General features: G+C 44.6%; 1 protein-coding gene across 1 annotated transcript in view; it reads left to right on the forward strand.

Annotated features, from left to right (window-relative positions):
• STK4 (serine/threonine kinase 4) overlaps positions 1-26423 on the forward strand; it is a 107936-nt gene that overhangs the window by 32930 nt on the left and 48583 nt on the right. The window contains exons 4-5 of the mRNA XM_088442790.1: positions 2484-2598; positions 25453-25617. Coding sequence (XP_088298916.1) covers positions 2484-2598; positions 25453-25617 — 280 coding nt within the window. The remainder of the gene's footprint in view (positions 1-2483; positions 2599-25452; positions 25618-26423) is intronic.

Genomic DNA, 26423 nt, shown 5'->3' on the forward strand with positions numbered 1-26423 from the left:
TCCTCTACCCTCTTGCCTACACACATGTCTCTCCTCTACCCTCTTGCTTACACACAAGTCTCTCCTCTACCCTCTTGCCTACACACAAGTCTCTCCTCTACCCTCTTTACTACATACAAGTCTCTCTTCTACCCTCTTGCCTACACACAAGTCTCTCCTCTACCCTCTTTACTACATACAAGTCTCTCTTCTACCCTCTTGCCTACACACAAGTCTCTCCTCTACCCTCTTGCCTACACACAAGTCTCTCCTCTACCCTCTTGCCTACACACAAGTCTCTCCTCTACCCTCTTGGTTACACACAAGTCTCTCCTCTACCCTCTTGCCTACACACAAGTCTCTCCTCTACCCTGTTGCTTACACACAAGTCTCTCCTCTACCCTCTTGCCTACACACAAGTCTCTGCTCTACCCTCTTGCATACACACAAGTCTCTCCTCTACCCTCTTGCCTACACACATGTCTCTCCTCTACCCTCTTGCTTACACACAAGTCTCTCCTCTACCCTCTTGCCTACACACAAGTCTCTCCTCTACCCTCTTGCCTACACACAAGTCTTTCCTCTACCCTGTTGCTTACACACAAGTCTCTCCTCTACCCTGTTGCTTACACACAAGTCTCTCCTCTACCCTGTTGCCTACACACAAGTCTCTCCTCTACCCTCTTACACACAAGTCTCTCCTCTACCCTCTTGCTTACACAAGTCTCTCCTCTACCCTCTTGCTTACACACAAGTCTCTCCTCTACTCTCTTTCTTACACACAAGTCTCTCCTCTACCCTCTTTCTTACACACAAGTCTCTCCTCTACCCTCTTGCTTACACACAAGTCTCTCCTCTACCCTCTTTCTTACACACAAGTCTCTCCTCTACCCTCTTTCTTACACACAAGTCTCTCCTCTACCCTCTTTCTTACACACAAGTCTCTCCTCTACCCTCTTTCTTACACACAAGTCTCTCCTCTACCCTCTTATCTACATACAATTCTCTCCTCTACCCTCTTACACACAAGTCTCTCCTCTACCCTCTTGCTTACACAAGTCTCTCCTCTACTCTCTTTCTTACACACAAGTCTCTCCTCTACCCTCTTGCCTACACACAAGTCTCTCCTCTACCCTCTTGCTTACACAAGTCTCTCCTCTACCCTCTTGCTTACACACAAGTCTCTCCTCTACCCTCTTTCTTACACACAAGTCTCTCCTCTACCCTCTTGCCTACACACAAGTCTCTCCTCTACCCTCTTGCTTACACAAGTCTCTCCTCTACCCTCTTGCTTACACACAAGTCTCTCCTCTACCCTCTTTCTTACACACAAGTCTCTCCTCTACCCTCTTTCTTACACACAAGTCTCTCCTCTACCCTCTTTCTTACACACAAGTCTCTCCTCTACCCTCTTATCTACATACAATTCTCTCCTCTACCCTCTTACACACAAGTCTCTCCTCTACCCTCTTGCTTACACAAGTCTCTCCTCTACTCTCTTTCTTACACACAAGTCTCTCCTCTACCCTCTTGCCTACACACAAGTCTCTCCTCTACCCTCTTGCCTACACACAAGTCTCTCCTCTACCCTCTTGCCTACACACAAGTCTCTCCTCTACCCTCTTGCCTACACACAAGTCTCTCCTCTACCCTCTTGCCTACACACAAGTCTCTCCTCTACCCTCTTGCCTACACACAAGTCTCTCCTCTACCCTCTTGCCTACACACAAGTCTCTCAACTATCTGCTTGAATTCACATGAGCCTCCCTCTCCTCTATTTACTTGCCTTCTCACAAACCTCTCTTCTATTTTCTCGAATTCACATGGGACTCTCTTCTATTAATTTGTCTTCATACAAGCTCCTCCCCTATTCCTTTGCTTTTCCTTTAGCCTTTCTTCCATACTTCCTCCTTTACAAAAATCTTCACCCCTTCCTGATTTAGGGAATGATTCAGGTTAGATTGCAATGGCGTTTGCCCACACTATCGACCGATTGTTGCGTTCTGCGCATGCATATGTTTCGCAGTGCACGAACCAGCCACTGTGATTGGGACTGCGATTGCAGGGACTATGCAGATCCATCGCAGTGTAATTGACAGGAAGTACCATTTGTGGGAAGTGACGGGGGGTGGTCGGCAAAACGCAGGCGTTCCAGTGCGTTTGAATGCCGTTGCAGGGGCGTGCATAAATTATCCACTGCGATGGCATACACAGCTTGGGCTTTTGATGCGTACAGGAAAGTTAGCTATTTCTGAGTAAGTTCTGACCTTGTGCAAGTGTGCGTGATGATCCGATTGTGCTCGATGTTACCAATGTTTTCGCAGTCTTGCAAAGTATTACGGATGTGTGTAAGGCAAGGTGGGCGTCCTTATGTTGTGCTGCCATGGCATAGCATACCTTCGCAGTTAGACTGCATGCGTATACTTCATTAGCATTCAACAAAAATCATTATAATACATAAAACTGTGCAATTTATTTAATATAATATATTTTCTCCATTGCAGCCCACATGTTGTGAAATATTATGGCAGCTACTTTAAAAATACTGACCTCTGGATTGTAATGGAATATTGTGGAGGGGGATCCGTTTCTGACATCATCCGTCTGAGGAAACAAACAGTAAGACCATTTATTGATGAATGTTGACTTTCAGTCTAATTAATGTACCTTTCTTTTTTAATTACTTTTTATAATTACTATGAGTCTTTATAAGGTACTAGCAAAAGTGATATGGGGGCCTATTCATCATCACTTAATTTTCAATCATCACTGAAAATGAACATTTACACATGAATTAATTTATCGGGCCATTCATCAAGAAGGTTAAGCAGGAGATATCACAGCTATCTCCTGCATACCTTCCTCTTGCGGAATGGCCCGCTGTCCCCATACTCTAGTATGGCAACAGAATTCATCAAGCTACAAAAATACAATATTTTCGGAGCTTGATTGTGGGAGCATTTGTCATCTTCAGATGGCGAATGGTCCCGCTACCCACTCCTTCCTATGGGTTGTGAACAGGGATCTTTTGGATCCCTCCGCCCCTGTCTGGCTCCTTCCGCCGGACCCCGGGGCTCTTGTACGCATGCGTGACCTGTAGGTCACACATGCGCATTAGTTTCGCTGCTCCGAAAGCGTTCAGGGAGACAGCTGATTTTCAGATCAGCTGTCTCCGCGCCGTAGCAATGATGAATTGCTCCGTCGCTCGTGTTGAGAAGAAACGTTTAATTATCTGGGTCCCCGATAATTTACATGTTGAATAGACACCATGGTCTTTGACAATTTTTTTTTTATTTTTTTATTGTGATGTACAGTACGACATAGAACCTCTTAATAGCCCCACTGAAACCACCCTTGGCAGCCCCAGGAAGTTGTGCTGTGTGCTTTTGTGTGACAGAATAGTGACCAAGTGGTTTGTGATGACTGCTGTGTGAGCAGACAATACTAATAGCACTACTAGCTGCGTGAGCAGAGGACGGAGAATGACTGCTCACTCCCCATATATATCTTGACCTATGCAGAGTTGTGCAGACCATGATCATGTTTAATGTCCTAATGGAAAGGTATAACTGCTGTGTGAGCAGACAATACTAATAGCACTACTCACTCCCCATATATATCTTGACCTATGCAGAGTTATGCAGACCATGATCATGTTTAATGTCCTAATGGAAAGGTATAACTGCTGTGTGAGCAGACCATACTAATAGCACTACTCAGTCCCCATATATATCTTGACCTATGCAGAATTATGCAGACCATGATCATGTTTAATGTCCTAATGGAATGGTATAACTGCTGTGTGAGAATAACAGGAGTACTAGTAGCACTCATAGGGGTCAATCCTATTAGGTGTGAGTTGCTATTTTCACTTCGAATTCACATAGCGAATTCATTTTGCTATCCAATTAGCAACTCGCACTGAATCAGTCAGACTGAATTCACACCTTTCCACTTGCACCTCCCTGAGGGTGAGAGATGGAAAGGAAAATCTTGATTTTAAGGTTACAATGTGGGGGACACCGTGCTAAACCCCTTGGACACCCCGCCTAATGACTAATTAGGCATTAGGAAGTTTCCAATTAGCTTAATTAGTCCAATAATTCCATGTAATTTTTGGGGTTTAAAAAAAAAGTCCTCAAATTACCCCAAAATCAAACTTTTTTTCATTAGTTTAGGCACCCCAAATGTAATTTTAATAATTTTTTAGTTGAAAAATAATTTTTTTTCTAATTTTTTTTTTTTACATTTCAAGGTGCCCTCAAAGTACCCCCAAATCACCCTTTTTCCTCCTTTTTTTTTTTTTTTTTTTGCATTTTTCATTTAATTCATTTGAGTTTAAACGAAAAAAGTTAAATTTTTATAATTGTCTTGCATTTAAAAAAAGCACATCAGCTATTTGACACCATTTAAAAACCTACATGACCTTCCTAATGCCCACAAACAGCCTTCTATACAGTCCTGCTAACGAAATTATCCATTTTGGGGGGGTCCAGGATGGTCTCCCCACATTTCTCGCAAATCTCATTTGGCAGTTAATTCGCACCTCTCAGCTGCGAGTAGTGTGAATAGGGTTTTTTAATTGGATTGGAGAATTCTCGGGAGCTTCGCTGCGAAGTGTGCAAATTTTAAGAAACAAAGTCGCTACTCGCTATTTGTACCTAATAAAATTGACCCCATAGTCTTCACCTCTGCTCACAGAGCATTCATCAATGACCTCTCTCTTTCCCATACTAGCATGCAGTCCCTGACACTGTGTGATTGAAAAGAAGTAATAGTGCTTTTATGAATGGATGTAAGGGGAACATAGGAGAGCTGTAAATATGTGGATAGAGAAGAGAGCTACATGGAGTTTTAGTAGGGGCAGGTTTATGTAGGTTTTTTTGTGATATGATTAGTGTAAGTGGTACTGGGGGGGCAATGCCCACTGCCATGTCCTGTATCTGGAATGTGAGTTTGTTATATTGGTATTATTTCCTCTACACCTACGAGTACCCACAGGTGGTTAGATAAATGTACACTACCTCACAGCCAATGTCCTTCTTTAGGAATCAATCCCTCAAATGTATTTTCTGGGAGGAGTTTTCCACTCCTGTGTTCCTCTCTTACACCTAAAAGAGCAGGCGATTCCCCTGTTTAGCCTGGGAGGTGGGTGGGATGCGCCTTGATGATGCAAAATTTGCTACCAATTACCATTTTCATATAACTTGAGCCACACATTAGCATCATAAAGTTTCATTCATCTCTTCTTTTCACACCTTCCCTATGCATCTTCCTGACCTGAGCCAAATTATTGAAAGTAGGCAAGTGTATCGGGCTCAGTATGAAATGGCTGTTTTATATGTTTTCAGTGACTTGCTAGTATTGTATGCATGTGTACATATATAATGGTAACACAAGCAAAAATGCAGCTGAAACATTCGATATAAAGATGGGTATGCAGTCCGGAAGCCGACGGTCGAAATGCCGACAGGGGACTAATCCCCCTCCAAATCCCGACTCTTATCATTATCCCTACACTGGGAGCTCTACATCCGGCATACCGAACAAAGGTTAGGAGGGTTAGGTTAGGGGCTACCGGGGGGGGGGGGGGGGCTTAGGGCTAGGCACCACCTGGGAGGGTTAGGCTAGTGGAAGGGGGGGTTAGGGTTAGGCACCCTCGGGGGGGGAGGTTAGGGTTAGGCAGCGAGGACTGGGGGGTTAGGTTTAGGCACTAGGGGGGGAGGTTAGGGTTAGGCACCCCTAAGGAAGAGTTAGAGGGGGGGGGGTTAGTTATACTTACCTTAATTACCTGTCAGGATCTTCACTGCTGCTGGTCTTCCGGCAGTCATTCATACCGATCCCGTAAAGCTGTACCCAGTTTCCAGTAACACTCCTATTTCACTCCTGCCATGACTTGTAGCAGATAGGAGGGTGTTCCACCAGTCCAGTACTTGAAGCCAGGAGCCATATAATACTGCATGAGAACTTAATGCATCCAGTCCATGTATTTTTTCAGCTCGATTAACGAAGATTGTATTAAGGAGTTCTCCTGCACTGCAACCTTACATTACAGCATAGGTCCCAGTTTAAGTAACAGGTGGGGTCTGGGCAAAGGGCCCTTTTTTGCTACATGTGGGGTTGAGCAAGAGAGAAAGATGAGGTGGTTGTCTAAATACAGGGAGGATAAATAAGCACAGTATATGACTGTAGTGATTACACAGCCATGATCAGCAAATTCTGACTATTCTCATTAATGAGAGGTGCACTGCTAACATTTTGCTAGGGAAATCCAAGGGCAGTTGGAGGAGATTAGGTGTTTTTTTTTTATATAGAAGTTTGTATATTCCTCTATCGTCCTATCTGGGGAACACTAAAGCTGGGATATGAGGGAGGGGTCGAAAAGTAGGCACTTAAAAACTTAATTGGCCGAAAACTCCCCCTCACTTATATATCCTCCCCTTGCTCTAGCTCCTCAGTTATTTTTTTTAGTGCCTGCAGCGGAGGCACAGTGTTTCTCTAGGTTTAGGTTTTATATTTATTTCTAGCCTATGTTTGTACTAAGGATCAGGCTAGATGAAGCAGGCTTGTACCAGCACCAGTAACCACCTCCTGTTTTCCCCCATATCGCAGCCGCCTTCTGGGACTAGAAGAGGGTCCCCACACCTGCAGGTGCTTGGGACCCTGAGACAACCGCTGGTGAGGCCTCCTACCACCACCAGCTTTGCCGGTGCCATTCCTGGGACCCACAGCATGTATAGTGGCGGTGCCACCTCCAGAATGCAGCGCTAGTTGCCGAACGGCATATTATCTTAAGAAAATGATTTGTATAGGAACAGGATGTCTCTGTGTAGTCTTCGATTCCTAAAGGGGCCGTGGCTTACCGCTGTCTGCATGGCTGCAGCCAGGGGCATCTTTAGAGAGGAGGGGGCCCGTGTGCAGCCCCCATCACGGGCCCCCTCCTCTCACCCCGACAGCCAGCAGCAGACTGACACGGCTGGTCGGCCACTGCAGAATCAGTAGACTCTGGGCACTAGAGTGTGCGCAGAGTCTACTGCGCATGCGCAGATCGTCGGGGAAATGGCATGGCCGTGGCGACCATTTTCTGGCGTTTTGAGCAGTGCTGAGAGACCCGACGCGGGACCTGGGAGAGGTAAGTTTTAGATAATAAACCATATTATCTAAAACGTACCTCTCCCAGGTCCCGCGTCGGGTCTCTCCCTATTCACCGCACACCCTGCACCCGTTATAGATACGCCCCTGGCTGCAGCCATCTTCCCCACACTCCCAGAGCTGAGGGATGAGGCTTCCCACTCATGTGACCTCTGACTGTTTCTCGGGCTAATTTGAAACCCAGAGTCAGATAAGCCAGCTGATGACTGTTCCACTCTGCTGCTGCTGTGTCTGGAGGCCGGGGAGTGTGGTGTTGTAAAACCAATAAAAGGCTTTATACTTGTTTATTTATTTTTTATTTTTTTGCATTCTGTTTTTATTAGAGGTTTCAAACAAAGAACGTACATCATACAGAAGCAAAACATTATCAACGTGTACGTGTCCAAATGTACGCAAATTAGAAACCACTTTTTTACATTTCAATAAACACATCACACAGTATAAAGAAGGTAAAGTAAAAAGAAAAACTATATACTAAGTAACAAAAAATGGGGGAACAGGGAAGGGTCTTCATGTTTTAAAAGTAAGTGGTTAGCCAATATAAAGAAGCTGCAGTCTATATTACGGGGTAATTACGGCTGGAAACATATAATTTCTATATTCCATAGAGTTTTTGTATTCCAACCATGGAAGCCAAGTATTAGTGAGAATAAAAGGGCTATTGATGGAGAGGGTTGAAGAGTCTTCCATTGACATGTAGTAATCGAGTCTTTGGAACCAGTCCCTACGTGTGGGCGGGTTACAAGAGTTCCAAAGAATTGGAATGACAGCTCTTGCGGCATTACTCAAATGGCGCAGCAAGGACTTTTTGTAGTATCCCAGTGAGGACTCAGAATAATTTATTAACCAAAATGCTGGATCAGTGGGGACAGGCGCGCCTAAAATTTGTTGTGAAACGGAAATGACCTCCAACCAATATTTAGATAGCTGTGGACAGTCCCACCATATATGTAGTAATGACCCTGGAGCCCTAAGACATCTCCAGCAACAGTTGGATTTTGTTGGGAACATGGCATGTAATAGTGTAGGGTGTCTATACCATCTCATCAAAATTTTGTATTGCGTTTCCTTGATAATTGAGCAAGTTGAGCTGCAGTGTGCCTTGAGAAATATTGTTTGCCATTCTTGCTCTGTGAGGGTAATGCCTAAATCTAATTCCCATTTTTTAGCCCAAGGAGGTATGATACAGGAAGGGTTGTTAAGGAGTATCTGGTAGATAGCAGAAATTGTGTGGGATGGATCGGTTGGTGAAATGCAAAGTTTTTCGAAAGCAGTGAGATCTCGACTAGAAACATTCATTCTACCCGCAGAGGACAGGTAATGGCGAACTTGCAGGTATTTCCAAAAATCTGAATGAGGTATTGACCACCTTTCCTGGATATCAAGAAATGCTTTGATACCTGACTTAGTCACCAGCTGGCCAGTCCGAAAAAGGCCTTCCCGCACCCAGTTAGGGAATTGATTAAAATCAATACCAGGGGGAAAATCCGGGTTAGCCAAAAAAGAAGTAAGAGGTCCAAAGCGTGAAGAAATATAAGGGAGATTTCTTAAAGAATTCCACACCGAAAGGGAAGGAGAAATTGTTGGATGATGGAAATCTAGTTTAGGAATGGAAGGAAGCCAAGGTGTTATTTCAGGGGGAAATTTCATGAAGCGACCTTCAAGGGCAACCCATTGCTTCACCTCTCTATATCTAGTCCACTCAAGAATTCTATTAAGGTGGATAGTGTGATAGTATGCTTTGATATCTGGGAGTTGGAGACCACCCAGTTGTTTTGGTCGAGTTAGAAGAGTACGTTTAATCCTAGGTTGTTTCCTAGACCAAATAAATTGCTGAATTAAGACATTTAGCGAACGGAACCAGGAATCTGGAATCTGAATGGGCAAAGACTGAAAGAGGTAAAGCAATTTAGGAAGCGTATTCATCTTCACCACGCTTATTCTACCCAGCCAAGAAAGTTGTTTCAAATGCCAATGGGAATAGTCCATTCGAATGGAGGAGAGGATGGGAGAAAAATTAATATTAAAGAGATGCGACATGTTTTTAGGAATTTTAACCCCTAGATAGGTAATATGAGAAGGGTGCCAAGGGAATGGGAAAGCCGGCTGCAAACCCGAAACTACAGAAGCATGCGCAGACAGATTTAAGGCCCAAGATTTTGTGAAGTTAATTTTAAAGTTGGACAACTTTCCAAAACGGTCAAACTCATGCATCAAGTGAGGCAGAGACGTCACCGGGTGGGAAACAGTAGCCAATAGGTCATCCGCAAAAAGAGCCAGTTTGTGTTCCTGTTCACCTACCATAATCCCAGAAATAAGTGGATTGGCGCGTATAGATCCGGCCAGAGCCTCCATGCAAAGGATGAAAATCAATGGCGACAGAGGGCAGCCTTGTCGCGTGCCATTGTGTATGGAGAAAGATCCAGACAGCTCACCATTGACCCTCACCCTCGCCGAAGGACAGGAATAAAGGGCCAGAATTCTATGCAGTGTCACGGGACCCAATCCCATGTGTACCAGCACAGACCTCATAAAAGACCAATTAATTCTATCAAACGCTTTTTCAGCGTCGGTGGAGAGTAGGATAATAGGGATCTTTGATTGAGTAGTAGCAAAGTGTACCAAATTGAGGACTTTTGTGGTATTATCACGTGCCTCCCGTCCCTTAACAAATCCGACTTGGTCAGTATGTATCAGCTGAGGAATGAGGGGGTTTAGCCTATTAGCTATTAGCTTGGCATATAATTTAAGGTCCATATTTAATAATGAAATGGGTCTGTAGCTCGAACACAGGGAGGGGTCCTTACCAGCTTTGGGGATGACTGAGATGTGTGCCTCTAGGAATTGTTTAGAAAATTGCGATTCCACTGAGATATGGTTGAAAGCCTTCAACATCATAGGGATTAGTTTATTCTGGAAACTCTTGTAATAACCTATGGTTAAGCCGTCAGGGCCAGGGCACTTTCCCGTAGGTGAAGAGGCTAATGCTAACTCTAGCTCACGCACAGAGAATGGAACCTCCAACGCCAGCTTATCTAGAGGTGAGATAGTAGGAAAGGAAATGGAAGCCAAATAATCAAGAACGTTTTGTGAAGTAAGAGGATTAGAGGATACAGGATTAGTATTAGGTAGGTTATAAAGAGAAGAATAATATTGTTGGAAGCATTCTGCAAGTTTAGAGGTTTCAACTTGAGGCCTTCCCCCACTATCCTTAAGTGTGTGTATGAATCCACATGCTCGCTGGGCTCTCAGCGCTCTAGCCAAAAGACGTCCCGGCTTATTACCCCAGTGATAAAAGCGACTTCTACACTTTTTAACGGACAACTGTATGTTGTTCGAAAGTAATTTGCTAAGAATATTACGAGATTCCATAAGCTTATGATAGTCCTCTTTAGACATGGTTTGTTTATGCGACGCCTCTAGTAATTTAATTTGTTGTAAAAGGGTCGAAATCTGTGCGGATTTTTGTTTTTTAATATAGGAGCCCAATTGTATAAGCTTACCACGGATAACGCACTTGTGCGCTTCCCATATTGAGATTGGGGAAGTTTCTGGTAAGTCGTTGTGGGTAATATAGTCAGATAGCGCAGTATCGATTTCGGCTTTACAGTATGTGTCCTGTAAGAGGGATTCATTTAATCGCCACGTCCATTGTTTAGAGGAAAAATGTGGAAGGATCAACGTCAATGAGACCGGAGCGTGATCTGACCATGTTATTGGCCCAATGTCAGCTTCAGCGAGCATGTGGAGGTGTCTATGGCTGAGGAATAGATAGTCCAGGCGAGAGTATGTGTTGTGAGGATGGGAATAAAAGGAGTAGTTACGGCCCGTGGGATATAATGTCCTCCAGGAGTCTGCCAGTTGGTAATTATGAAACAAAGTCTTGACTTTTTTGTACTTAGCAAGGGGATACCTAGGCGCATCCTTAGATATATCTAGTGAGGGGTCTAAGGACCAGTTAAGATCTCCTCCCAAAAGAACAATACCCTGAAGTAGGGGGTCAACCATATCCATTGCAGACCGGAGAAAATCATATTGGCCCTTGTTGGGGGCATAAATATTGATGAAAGTGAAGACTTGATTATATATGTGGCATGTAAGTAAGAGGAGTCTACCCGGAATCAATCTATGTATGTTTACATCAGAAATGGGGAGTTTGCGTGAGAAAATAATTGCGACGCCTTTCGACTTCCCCTCTGGGTTATTATTATAATAGGCAGCAGAATAATGTCTATCACACAAAGACTGAGGGCGCGCTGCAATTTTAAAATGTGTTTCCTGAACCAGAGCTACATCAACTCTATTTGCCCATAGAGCGCGCAACATTTGAGAACGCTTTTCTGGAGAATTTAATCCTCGGGCATTGACGGAGGAGATTAAAATTTTAGTAGGCAGGGACATTATGGATGGCAAAAAAATAATGGCATTCAAAGACCCAAGGGAAAAAAAAGAAAAAACAAATAAAGAAAAAAAAAAGAAAACAACATTGAAAAACAGACATTAACAAGATATGCAAGATAAACAATACTGAAAAACCCGCGACTGAAACCACGGAACAACAATTATGGTCCGAAGTCTCAGTAGTAATATACATTAAGCGGGTGAGGGGGCACAGGGGATTGGTGTCAACTTCAACCTCAAAAGGTTAGCAAGGTATAAAACTCTAGATATAAACATCAAGACATATTAAAGTTTAGTGAACATTACATTATGGGAAAATATAACACTGTCAATATTAAATATAAATTAGCTCTCTATAGTGAACACTATCCTAGAAAAGGGAAATGGAAATACACAATCAGGTAACTTCTGCTGCGGAATGATCTGGGGAAAACCTGTTTCGACGTTGAGGATTCCTGACCGTCTGCCAAGAGGAAGGCCGTGATTCAGTTGAGGGCAAGTCCCATTGAGCTAATGGTTCTTTCCAATCAGGAGTTTCAATTTTCGGAAGGCCCAGAGCAGAACAAAAGGATAATAGGTCAGAGGGGTTATAGAGAGTGTGCGATTTGCCCGAGAGAGTCACCTGCAGGTGGAAGGGGAATCCCCATCTGTACTTTAATTGGCGTTTGCGCAACTCATCAGTCAGTGGGCGTAGAGCTCGGCGCTGTTGCAGAGTGTGCCACGATAAGTCCTGAAAGATGTGAATAACATCGCCATTAAAATCCACACCATCTAGTTGCCTGACTTTCCGCATTATTTCCTCTTTTTGGGCAAAGTAGTGTAATCGGCAGATTACATCTCTCGGGCGGTCGGATGAGGAGCCACGCGGCCGCAAAGCTCGATGTACTCGGTCAAATTGTAGCTTGTCATTTGGGTTATTGCCGAGAATTTCATTGAAAATCTTTGTTAAAGCATCGATTAAGTTTGAGGGGAGGACATCCTCAGGCAAGCCCCTGACGCGTATGTTGTTTCTTCGGCCACGATTGTCCAAGTCTTCCATTCTGGTTTTAAGCGAGAGTAGTTCCCTTGATTGTTGGGCAACTATTGTTGTCAACTTAGACAAAGAGGAATCTGTGTGTTCTTGACTATCTTCTAGGGACGTAAGGCGGTCCGACAGTAAAGAAAGATCTTGCTTAACAGACGCCAATTCCTGACGAAGAGTATTTTGGATGTCTGACTTTGTCGGTAATGTCTTGACGTATGTCAGAAGTTCTTGTATGTCATTGTTGGACTTCGCAGAGGATTGCATTGCTGGGGTCTCCATTGACATAGGGCTAGGAGGATTTGATGGATCTGGTGAAGATGCTATTGAGTCAGAGATAGAGTCTTGTTTAGCAGGAGTTGGCAAGAGAAATGGACGTAGGTCAGATTGAGATGGTTCTGTTCTAGGATGAGGAGTCTCTTTCTTGTGAGCAGATTTCCCGGTTTTGCCCATGGCATATAGGTAGCTGAAAATGTAGGTTAATGATAGGCAGTAAACGTTCGTTTAAATGTTACGATGTCATATGAAAAGTTGAGGCAGTCGATCACCAACCCCCAGAGGCCAGGGGATTATTATATAGCCATTATGGATGTATAACGCCTTGTTTCATGGTAGTATGTTAGAGACAGTCATAAATATCGCTCAAAAGTGTTGTCGACAAAGGTGAAAAATATAAATCTACTGCCAAGTGCTGTTATGGCATGCAATAAAAGCTATGACCACCGGGGGGAGCACCAGTATCACTGGATCAGAGAACACTGTAATGGAGAATAATTACTGAGTCCAGCACAAGTTAAACAGGATAACGGACACCACAGAGGGTTATACAGAGAAAGAAGGCCCAGTCATCTCTTCAGAATGTTCCTTAAGGCAGACGACTCCCTGGAGACAACAACCCACACTTATAGTGAGTATGGACTGGGAGGGGTGTTATAGGTTTCAGTTGGGGCTGGAGGCTGTGTACATGTAGCCAGGGGGACACATCCGTGCGGCCTGCAGGGCTTTGCAAGACCCCCTTAAATGGTCACCAAGGAGGGTGGTGGGGCAGAGCCCAGTGTTAAAGCCTCTTCAAAGGGGAAAGAGCTGTGGGCTGATGTGTCACTTCACGGGGCCCAGCAGGAGCCAGCGGCGGCGGCAGCCGCGATTAAAACAGCGCTCCTTAAAGCGGTGTCCAGGGGGCTTATAAGACGGAGTGGGAGAGGCACTCACCGGAGGATCCCCACGGAGGAAGGTAGCGGCACACCCCGGAAGATAGCTGGGGTCAGGAGCGGCAACGTTAGCGGAGGCACAACCCGCGGACCACGGAGGCTCCAAACTCGAGGCCGCGGCTTCAGGGGGAGAAGTAGGCCTCAATCGAGCAGGGGGCTCAAATCGCTCCAATAGTCCGGGCTATGGAGCCAGGGTGGTGTGGGCTCCCACAGGTGTCTGAGCAGCGATGTGTCAAGTGGGTAAGATGCAGGCTCTTCTCTATAAAGGACAGGTAAGGCAGGAGCTGTATAAAGCCACGTCTGTCCACTCTGCCAGTTAGGCCACGCCCCCCTATACTTGTTTATTTATGCAGCGGTGGTGCAGTGGCCCATAGCCGCCTGCATCTGACATCGCCGCTGTACCCGCCGCCACTGTCCCCCGGACCCCACAGTATCTAAGTATGGAGCCGATGCCATTGCCGCTGACCGGAAGTTCAGGTATTATTGCCTAGTCCCGTCCATGGCCACAGACTTACCGCTCCAAAGCTCCAAACTGTGCGAGAGGGGGGCTGAGTCTGAGTGACGTGAATTGGCCAGCTCCTCCCCCGGCCTTAGCACTGCAGTTGGAGTCCTGTTGCCTTGAACGGCCCAGCCGGAGGGGGGAGAGGAGGCCCTCCAGTTTCTTTCCATTCATACCAGCCATAGTGCGGCTGCGCTGGCTGATGTTCTTGGGCGCCTACTGTGGGTGGAAGGAGCTGGAGGATCAGAGGAGCAGAGGCAGCCATTTCCCTGTGCAGCAGCAGGACTAGGTAGGCAAAAAAAAAAAAAGTTTAACAAAGCTGTTTTTATGACATACTATATGTGCTTTATTTAGGATGCTGCTGCAGCAGCAGTGACAATTGCTGCATGATAGAGGGGCCTATTCATTATAACTAAAAATTCTCTAGAGGTAATTAGGTTTAGAACTCGCATGGAGTTCTACCTAATTACCGGAGGAATTCATCATTCCTCCTCTCCTTGAGTATCTATTCCGAAAAGCTGTTATTTTTGCGATGACAGCTTTTCGGGAAATAGATACTTTTCCTTGCCTATACCTACCTTATCGCAGCTGTAATTAGTGCTGCGCATGTGCTGTTCCGTTCACAAAGCGGCGCATGTGCAGCACAGATTACACCTTCACTTACCTGGCCGGTTGTAGCCGCGGATCCCGACCTACCTTCCGGCCCCGGTCTGCAGCAGACAGCACGGACAGGCAAAGGGGGCTGAAGAAATTTGTTTCTTTTTAAACTTTATTTTGTCTCATAGCCGCAATGCTGTGAGAATACAGACCAGCAGCCGGAGCCTAGAAAGGGACCAGGGCGACGGAGGGAGAGGGCTGAGGACCTGCCCAGCTGAAAGCAGGTAAGTGTAACCCACTATACACCACCTCAGAGTGGAGTATAGTAACACCATCAAATTCCGAAAACACATAATTTTCGGAATTTCATAAATAGCATAATTTCCATAACCCCATACTAATGTACTAATGTATGGGGAGTGTGGAAATTAATGCAGGCGGACTTAGCCAGGAGATATCAGTGATATCTCCTGTGTTAAGTGTATTCATGAATACTAAAAAAAACGGTAAATGAGGAAAATGTTTTTTAAAACCGTTATTTTAGTGTTGATGGATAGGCCCCATACAGACTGTCTAGTCACTGCACCCTAGAGTTTCAGAATATTATTCGTAGCACCCCTAGGCCAAAATTTGGTTATTGAGAAATTCAGAGAAATATTAAGTAAACTGTGCTTATGTCATCTTTAGGGTCAGTTATGTGGTGAGACAGGTTTTTGTCCACAGATTTTCTGATTGGAAGCCACAAGCACTGGGTTTGCCCATTACATTTACCATAATTTGATTTAATTATGTTAGTGATGTCACCCTGCAGAGTTTACAGCAGCATAGAGTATATGGAATCGGTATGAATTGCCGCCGGACGCTGGTCGATATGGCTGAAAATCCCGATCGTCCCAAGGGAAGTATTAACTAACCTAACCTCCCCCCCTAACCCTCCTTAGGAGTGCCTAACCTTAACCTTCCCCCCAGTGCCTAACCCTAATCCCCCCCTTCACCGGTGCCTAACCCTAAATCCCCCCTGGGGGTGCCTAACCCTAAATCCCCCCTGGGGGTGCCTAACCCTAAGCCCCCCCCCTGGGGGTGCCTAACCCTAACCCTCCCTTCCCCTAGCCTAACCCTAACCCTCCCCCCCCCCTAGGCTATCCGCGCTCTGCACCCGGCATCACTTCGATCGGGATGCCGGGTGCCGGTCTCCCGGCGTCAGTAAAATGACAGGCGTCTAGATTTAGACACCGGTCATTTAACCCTCACCGTGATAAAGCAGTCGGGAAGCCGGCTGTCGGGATTACATCCGCCGGCTTCCCAACTGCATACCGAGTATATCAGGAGAAGAGTGATATGTTAGTGAAGACAGGGCTGCATGTGACAAGGGGCATTGACAGGGTCGAACTGACCAATAGGGGTACAAGAGAAACCCCCAGTGTTCTCCACTGCCTAGGGGCCAACCCCCCTCCTCTAGGGATCAGGATCCAGACTGTGCCCTTGAATTATACATATCTGACATTTACTGCACAGGTCTATCTTGTATATTCTACAGTGTATTGCTGTTATTATTCTGGTACTTTATCATACACTATCAGTATTTATTTATATATTTATCAAGGGGCCCAGACCATGTACTCGGTAATGGTTAGCCAAGCTTCTAAGCATGGGCCCCGACCTCTGCATTCCCCCTCTAGGCCCTTCATGCCCCAGTCTGACACTGGCAAGTGACATGATGTGAGGAGGGGAAATTGGGGTGCCAGGAATAGGGGGGCGCCAAAAGCATATTCTTGCACCTGGGCCCACCACTCTCTAGTTCCACCACTGTATTTCTGGTATATTGCTTAGGGGTATTTAGTTTAATTTGCTTTTTTTGTTGTTTGTTTTGTGTTTTATTTTGTGTATGATTTTCTTTCAATTATGAAAACTTTTTTAATTTTTTTTAAATTCAATAAGGGGGAACACCGTTTCAAACGCAGAGTTTTCTGTGTGTGCTTGTCTCTGTGAGTGTTACCACTTTTGTTAAACAATGTGTCTGCAAATGGAGAAAGACCCCCTCAAAGCTAAGCAGGAGGTTGCGCATTTGGTACATTATCGATGTTTTAAATGTTCTGCCAAGCTCCTTTAAAAGGAGTAAGGAACAAGAAGCCCTTTGTGCCTATTGTGAGGCTTGGGCAGCATCCATTACAGACTTAGCAAAGGAAGTGCTGGATGTCCGCAGCCAGGCTGATGTAAGTGCCTAAGGTCTTTTAGTTTTGCAGCAAGTCCCACGATTTCAGTCCCCTTCCTTTGAGATAGTCGGTAATCCCATAGATATGGGATTGATTATACAAAGAGAGAGACTTTCTTAAAGTCTATTCACCATTAGAAGTGGCCCTGGGCTCGGCTGAGGCTGTTGCCCGTAAGCAACAGGTTATACAGAATGCATTTCCCTGGGAAAAAAAGGGGATCCTCTGCAGAGGAAGGGGAGGTGTTGGATCAGGAGTGTCTACTCTAGACCATTCCAGTTGGGAAGACAGTTCTTCTGATAGTCTAGGAGTTACTGATCTTGTACATGCTATCCGCCAGACACTAAAAATCGAGGATGAGGAGTCTTAAACTTCGAAAGCTCCTGGAGGGTTATTTAAGAAAAAATAAAAAACAGTTTTAACTTTTCCTTTATTCATGCATTTTTCAGATGTGTTAAGCATGTGCACCATGCGAGGTGACGGGGGAATCTGACGTCAGACATATTGGGTGGTCCCCTCACACTGTGCGATCTGGTGGTCGATCTCCCGATATGCTGGCTCCCCCCTCCCTCACCCGCATAGAGCTGCATGGGATCACACATCGCATCCCCTGATCGACTGATCCTGCAGTAAGATCAGGGGTGCGATGTATGACCCCACGGGTGCATACCCAGACTGACATCAGGCCCATACACGTGCGGTATAGCAGCCATATCTCACCAATCCATTAGATCGGCTGCTTTAAGTGAAGCCCGGTATAAACCAGATAAACGTTTTAAGTTACCAGCAAGTTTTTAAGTTTACTTATCCTTTCGCTGAGAAGGACACAACTCCATGGGAGGTAGCAATGGATGCCCGAATCTCCCGTTTGGCCATAGCTATGGTTGTTTCAAAAACTACAGAGACTCCCCTCACCCTTTAAAAGGGGGTGCCTGGGCTACCAAGGCCATAGAGACTTGGTCAGACCAATTAGCAGAGACTATTCAATCACGTGGAGACCCTTCAGATCTACTAGCCATGGTAGACGATCTGAAGCAAACTTAAATTTATGTGAGTCATGAGTTTTTGGATGCTTTTCTTTCCATTCAGGTGTATCAGCCTTCTCTATTTCAGCCAGATGGAAGCTCTTGTTACGCTCATGGCAAGCGGATAGCGAGTCCAAAAAGAATTTATCGGGAGTTACCTCTCTGGGTCAATCCTTATTTGGGCCAGAGCTGGAGTGCATTATTGCTCAGGCGACTTAGTGTAAAAGTCAGTTTCTCTCAGTCCTGCCATTTCACCCTAGAAATCCGCCCACAATAGGTGCGACATGAGATCACAGAGCGGGTGAGTTCAGAGGGAGTGAATGGCCTTAGGGATCTCATCATCCAGGCCTCCGTAGAGGTGACGGGCCCCCCCCAATGACTTCTGTTAGGGTGACCACCGGAACACTTTTGTAGGGGCCCATCTTTTATTCAGTGAAGTCTGCTTCCATTGGGTCAGAGGAGTCCTCTCCAGAGGTTACATACTGGGCCAGGAGGGCCCACGTCCCCATCGATTCTTTTAACCCCTGTTTCTTGAGATCTACTCAGAAGAAGGGCATTAAGGGGGGCAATTCACACCCATTTAATTTCAGGGGTAGTAATCCCTGTTCCAGTATATCATCAGGGGCTAGGTTTTTATTCAAAACTTTTCCTAGTAGGAAAGCCAGATGGTTCTTTTCACACCACCTTGAATTTAAAGAAGCTCAACCCACACTTAAGAGTGCGGAAGTTCAAGATGGAGTCATTACGTTCCATAATTGCTTCTATGGAAGGCAGAGAAATTCTCATGTCCCTTGATATAAAAGAAAATGATTGTAATTTCCTACCTGGACATTTTTGCTTATAAAGGTACCATTCGCATAGCTTGTAAAGGCTCATTTGCAGCTTGTTATGACAATGCTGGAACTTCATGGCTAGGTCCTCAACGTACCCAAGTCTCTGGGCCTTCTTTTCCGTAACTTATGTCAGCGTTTGTTTCTGCCAAGGGACAAGATCAACGAATTGCAGTCCCTAGTATGAGCTCTTTTGTGTCTTTACAGGGTGTCCATTCTTTTTGCATGTAGTTATTAGGAAAAATGGTAGCCACATTTTAAGCTATTCCCTTGCACGCTTCCACTCCAGGCCCCTTCAGCATTTTATCCTTCATCGTTGCAGGAGATGGGTTCTCGTTGCCTTGATCGCCAGTTTTTTCCCCTGTCGAATAAGATGTGCCAATACCTGTATTGGTGGCTCTGCACTTTCAAACTGTCCAGAGGTTTTCAATTTTCTCACTGGAAATGAATGCTGGTGATACCAGTCTCCAGGGATGGGGTGCAGTGATTCTAGGGTTCCAGTTCCAAAGGGTTTGGGCACTAGAAAAGAGGATGCTCTCTATCAAAGTGCTACATCTACGAGCAGTTTTTCATGTTCTGGTTCAGGCACAATATCTAGGCCCTTTACAGATGCAATCAGACAATGTCACGGCTGTGGCATACATCAACAGACAAGGAGGAACCAGGAGTCCTTTGTCTATGTCAGAGACCATCCAGATTATGATGTGCGCAGAAAGATTTGTACCGCCCATTTTTATCCCAGGGGTGGACAACAGGGAAGCCGACTCAGTCAACACACGGTTCACCCAGGGGAATGGTCTCTACATCAGGACACATTCAACCAGATTGTGGAGAAGTGGGTCTTTCAGAGAGAGACTTCATGGCATCCAGGATGAACAGGAAGCTTCCATAGTATGGGACACGCTCTTGGGACCCACAAGCGACCCTGGCAGATGCCCTAACAGCTAAGTTCCATTTTGGGTATCTCTTTTTGCCCATTCCCATACTCCCACATGATATCAGGAGGATCAAGCGAGAAAAGGCTCATGCCGTTCTAATAGCACCAGATTGGCCATGGAGATCATGGTACTCAACCTTCTGCCTCTAGTTGTCAACCAACCATGGAGGATGCCACTGAGTGAAGATCTACTGTCACAGGGTCCGTTCCTCCATCCCAATTTACCTCAATTGGCTTTAATGGCATGGCACTTGAGAGCAGTCTCTTGAGGTCCAAGAGGTTTTCTTCAGCAGTTATCCAGACTATGTTACAGGCACGTAAGTCATCCACTTCTATTATTTATTACAGGGTGTTTAGATCTTTCATCCAATGGTGCGAAACTAAAAGTTTCTGCTTCTCTGTTGTGCTTACCTCATCTACTTTCTTTCTTACATGACAGACTGTCAGAAGGCCTCCGTCTCTCTTCCTTGAAGGGTCAGGTTTCTGCCCTGTAAAATAATGTTTCAGAGACGTCTAGCATCTTTGCCAGATGTATAGAACTTTCATGCAAGCAGTATTGCATGTCCAGCCGGGATGGCCAGTATCCCGACAAAGTTAGGACACCGACACCTCTTCCTACCCTAACCCTCCATCCCCAGTGCCTGAACCTAATCTCCCCCCCGGCGCCTAACCCCTACTGCTAACCCTCCCCCTAGCCTTGCTACTTACTTTCGGGATTCCGGCAGTCTGGATGCGAGCGCCGGAATTCTGACTGCCAGAATCCTTGCAGTCGGAATATTAACCATATGCCTGTTCAGCCACCTTATGTTCCACCCATCCCACCATGGGACCTTTTAATGTAGTTTTGGCTGCTCTTCAGTGGGCTCCTTTTGAACCAATGAGATGATGAAATTAAGAAAGCAGAAAGCAGCTTTTGTTTTGGCAATCTACTCAGCTTGCAGAGTTTCTGAGTTGGCGGCATTGTCTGCTAGCTTCCATCTTTTGATATTTCATATGTACTAGGCGGTTCTCCACACTAGGCTGTCCTTTATTCCTAAGGTGGTTTCACCTATATCAGCAGATTGTGGATCCAGTGTTGCATTCACCTGATCCAGAGAGTCGATGCTAACAGAGTTGCACAGGACCTGGTGGCTCACTTATGCCAGGTATGTCACTCTGCGTGAAGTATTGAGGATAGATGTAGGAGGACACTGCAGAGGAGTAAGGGAGCAGCAATGTTGAAAAGTAATTTAATTTCATAGAATCAAATTAAGGTTTAAGTAGTATAATTTTGTACTTTGTATCACCAAGTCATCCCCTTAATATGGTTCACATCTTTATGAATTATTTGACTTTCCTTATGTCTTTGGTGGAAAGAACTTCCCTGGTAGTTGAAATACCAATTCCACTATAGTAATCTTTGGTCCCATTTGTACAGGTAGTTTGCATCACTAGAGCCTGTGTGCTTGGGTTCATTCCTAGCGCTATCTTGTATTTCACCTTTACTCATCATCGCAACACTTGTTCTGCATTCTTTGCATCTCTTTTATTATTTCCTCTTTTTAAAAAAAAATAATGTATGCACAATCTAATATTCCCTTCTTCCACTTTGCAGCCAGCTGTGTCGATCAAACACAACCCAAGGTTTTTACTCTAAGGTGGCATTTGTCTAATTACAATACAGAGTGTAAAACAAACACATTGTATTATTGGATATAAATGCAATTTATGATGTTCTGACAAATCTATTTATAGTGTCCTGCTAACGGGAAGTGATTAGATTATAGTGTGACAATATAAATAACTGACTGAGTTTCACTTCATGTTTTACACAAGGCAGGTGTATGGTTTGTATGGTTTTCTTAAGGTTCCTCCTGTATAATAATTAGGTTACCATGCTGAGGTGTTCCTGTTAACCTGGCAAAAATTTGAGCAGGTATAGGACACCACCTATAAGAACACATGAATATTTAGTTTTCACAGTGTAACTACCTTAGTGATGCACCTGTGCTGGGCACACCACGTATCCTTGTGCAGTGTTTAAATCATACTTACCGACTTTTTAGTAGTCTTTTCCTGGAGAAGCTGGAGAGGACCTGCTCCTCTCAGCTTCGGGGGGGCAGGGCCAGGCTATAGCTGTCATTAGGCCCTGCCCCCTTTACAGTAAAACCCTGTGTTTTGCGGGTCTGTGAGGAGGGGGCGGGACTAATTTACATCCTTTGCTTTGTTTATCCCCGCCCCCTCCCTATGGACTTGCACATTTCTTGGAAAATCTCCCCACCCTGCCCACTTCACTAGGAAGTGGGTGGGATGCGGGAGATCTGCCTACACTTCGGGGGGTGCGGGGGGTTCCCTGAAAATTCGTGAGCCTCTCGCAACTCCCGGGAAAATAGGCAAGTATGGTTTAAATGCTATACTACCTGATCAGAAATGATCTTTTATCTAGTGTGGCTCATATATAAAGTGTGTATTTGCAGCTGTTCTTATTGCACAGCCCACAGAAGAGTGCGTTCAAAAATATACAGCGTATCTGGACCATTACAAAATATTGCGCTTTCTCTTTAAAATATGTATTACATCATTTCCAACTGTCCTTACATTACAGAAACATTCTCAGGAATATTTTAGCACTGCAAATTTCCCTGTGTTTTAACATTGACCAGTTGCACAATAATATGGCACTTCCTGAATGTTAGTTGAATTTATAAGCAGAGACATAACTAGTGCTGTCGCACCCCATGTTTCTGTTAAAGTCTATCTCCTTCCTGGGTGTTAGTATATTCTTCCAACAAAAATCACCTAATGATAATACAGATGATTACAGTTCTTGCACAGTGTGTGACAAATGAATGACTGTGGGAGAAGAGGGAAGTCCTTCTTTTTTTCTGGATTGTGCATTATCCTGATTTAAGATCTGCATTGTACACTGCATGCAATAACAAGGACGAGTTTAGGATCTGCTTTTAATATTAGCCACTGTACCCTGTTTTATATATTAGCTGCCATAATTAACTCTGTTCTGTAATCAGATTAGCTATTAGATTAGTGTCCGTTTGTTTACGCTAGTGGAGTCTTTTTGAATTCTAACACCAGATTAGTGTCTGTTTTTTTATAAAATATATAAATGTTATATTCATATTTGCCTACTTTTGAAAAAGCATTTCAGGAAGATTGTGAAAGCAACACCTACGAGCACGGCATTTAAGTGGACGTGTACCGTTACACAATGGCGTCATGAGGGGATTGCGGGCTGTACCGGGTGTCATCCTCGTCACCCTTGTTTGCCCTTCTGCTCCACGGGAGGTTTCTCTCCTCCCTGAGCTCGCCTTAGGACACCTGCGTTACGGTTTGACATGTGTACCGCCCCAGTCAAACTCGGAGAGGGTGACACCAAAATGCCAGCTCCTCTGCAGTGACCGGAGCCAGGTGCTGCAGTGACATTCTCCTGCAGCACCCGGCTCCTGTCTTAGAAGAGGAGCCAGCAGTGCAGACAGCCCAGTCTCCGGGGGCAGCCCAGCATCTCTGGCGATGCTTGGCTGCCCCTCTAGTGAAGTCATCGGGATCCCCTGTGAGGCCACACCTCTTTCTTTTAGGCTTCGCGCCCTTTTTGGACGCGGGCGCTCCTCCAGAGCGCAGTGTTAGTCAGAGGATGCATCGGGTGTCACCAGACCCGTTGACACCTCTGCCGTTACATCTGAGAGGAGTGCCATAAAATTATCTTAAATGTAAATGAGCCCCAAAGCAGTTAGTTAGATCTACATGTTGATAAAAACACACTGATACTCTCCAGGGCTTGCTCATGTATTGTGTTTTACAAGGGGTTCCATATAAGTGTCCAAGAGAAACTTTATAAGGAAATGCATGTAGCCATAGGGATCATCGTGCCTTATAACCAATGCAGGGAAATGGCACTGATTATACCATTTGAATGAATATAGCTCTGATTTCTTTTTTTGTTTTCCCAAGTATACACCAGCTACATAATGGGGGTAATGTACAATCAGGGAGATTACTAGACTCTTCAGGGAGTCAGGGAGATTGCTACTATTTCAGGGAGTCTCCCTGACAATCAGGGAGAGTTGGCAAGTATGCTTGCATTATATGTACTAGTGCTAAATGGAATGTTGATTTTTATGACTGGCAGATATTTACAATGAAAGAGTATGATAACATGATGAAATAATGCCTCTGTGGCCTTTATACATATCTAAGCCTGGTTCTACTTTTGTTGGCACAACTCATTCTGGTGGTAAGTATTGAAATATAGGTGTTAAGATTTGAATATTACGTACACAAAAAAATCATAAAAAGCTGGAAATGTGTGATTCAGTATGTGTGTGGCTTAATTTAATTTGGTTAAATCATATTGGCGTGTACCAAATTGGAATAGTCTTTATTTGCATCATCATTCTCTGTTGCCGTTCAATCTAATATTTTTATACATATTGGGACATTCTGGGGTATTTTGCAGAGTGGTCAGTGGTGCAGTATTTCAGTGCTCAAAAGAGTGTCACCATACAGATTGTCAAGGTTAAAACAAACAAAATGATGCTTTAATATTGTCAGAATACAGAAACAGAAAATAAACATCCTAGCCTCCATTCAGGGCACTACCTCACTTCTTCAGCACTATCAAGGGCAGCTAGTCTACGCACAACTTCACAAAGTCACAGAGCTCTGCCTGCTTCATACCGGTATATGGCACAGGGGCCTGCCAATTTTCTGTTTATTATCATTTTTACATGTAGCTTCCTATTCTTTTATCCCTAGCATCTCCTGGCTTCCCCTATTTCTTCCCTGGCCCTTCACCTTGAGCCCTTTTTCAGGTGTGCCTCTTATATCCCTATTTGAAAGATGGGGGGGGGGGCGGCACCAATGTTGTTTCTGGCACAGGGCACCAAAAAGTCTAGTTACAGCTCTGGTGTGGGGGATTTAGTTATGAGACCGGCGGCATCACTGACCAGTGGCATCACCAACAGTGAAATCTCGACAAGGGACTTAAGATAGGCGTCAAAATACAGACGCCTATCGTAGTCCCGACGCCGGAACTCCGAAGGAGCCCGAACGAGGCCCTTAGTGTCAACCATGGGGGGGGGGAGAGGGTTAGGTTTAGGGAGCGTACCGGGGATAGAGTTAGATTTTGGGGGGGGGGTGGGTTTAGGGTTAGGCACCCCTAGGGTGAAGGGTTAGGGTTAGGCACTACTGGGGGGGTAGGGTTAGGCACTAAGGGGGAGAGTTAGGTTTAGGCATGAAGGGGGAAGGGGGAGGGTAAGGCTACATTGAAGGAAGGAGGAAGGGGAAGTTATCTTACCCTACCCCGGTCAGGATACCAACCATTGGGATCCCGCAGTCTGTTTTCTGACAGGAGGCATCCTGACAGCCGGCATTACATACCCATTCCCATATGTGGTCACACCCCTTTTTAAACTTGTTTGATTGGATCCCACCATCACAGCACAGATTCAGTGGCTCACCAACACCACCTACCTCCATCCTACCTCTATATGCTATATATCCATTACATAGGATGGTCCACACATTTTTCTTTATCAGCATAACAGTAGTTTTGACAGGTCAAACCCATTTATTTGTGGTGTTGTTTTTTTCTCTGTAGTTAAAAGAAGATGAAATAGCAACCATTTTGCAGTCAACTTTAAAAGGACTGGAATATCTTCACTTTATGAGGAAAATACACAGAGATATCAAGGCTGGGAATATACTATTAAATTCCGATGGCATTGCTAAACTAGCAGATTTCGGTGTGGCAGGTCAGCTGACGGTAAGTACTCCCCTCAGGTAGCTTACTATATAACATTTCTGTGGTTAGTTATTGCACTGTTATGGTATATATGCTATGTTGCTGTACTGCAGAATATTTGCCATATCTGCTACTTGTACAGTTACTTGCAAGTTGTTTTCAACAAGGGAATAGTTTATATAATTAAAGTCTGGTTTTATAAAACATTTGAAATACAATCATCAGCAATTTATGTTTATATAACCTGTTGATGTAGTCCTTTATAATACTTGAAGATATTACAAATACAATTCATATAGATCTTCCATAACTATATATATCAACACTTATCAGCTAATTTAGATATCCTTATTTACTATTTCATTATTATATAATATAACAAGGGCACTCTAACGATTGTCCAATGTTGTTTTACAGTATATAATTATAGAATAAATAGTACCTCAAGTATTATTTAAAAATGCAAGTGATGTTACTTTGTGTGTAAACTCATTCAATGACAATACCACAGCTCTACTGTAAGGTAATACAGATATTGGAGGTCCCCTCGGATTTCTGTGACCTGCATTAGAGCAATGCTTCCTTGTGCTTTAAAATGGTCACAGAATGAATTGTAATATTCTTTTCACTTGCACGAGGGAATGCTATATATAAAAGTATAGTACTTTGGTCATTATTCATTGGTGTACAACACCTTTAGCGGAACAGTGGACTTGTGTAACTAATTTGGTGGGTACAAAGCAATACTTTTCCATGTTTATTAATGCCACATAGTACTAAAATGCCAGTAAACTCCTAGAAATACCCATAGTCACACAAGTAAAGAA

Source organism: Taudactylus pleione, unplaced genomic scaffold (assembly GCF_031769625.1).
Source record: "Taudactylus pleione unplaced genomic scaffold, aTauple2 ptg000317l, whole genome shotgun sequence".
NCBI classification, from domain to species: Eukaryota; Metazoa; Chordata; class Amphibia; order Anura; family Myobatrachidae; genus Taudactylus; species Taudactylus pleione.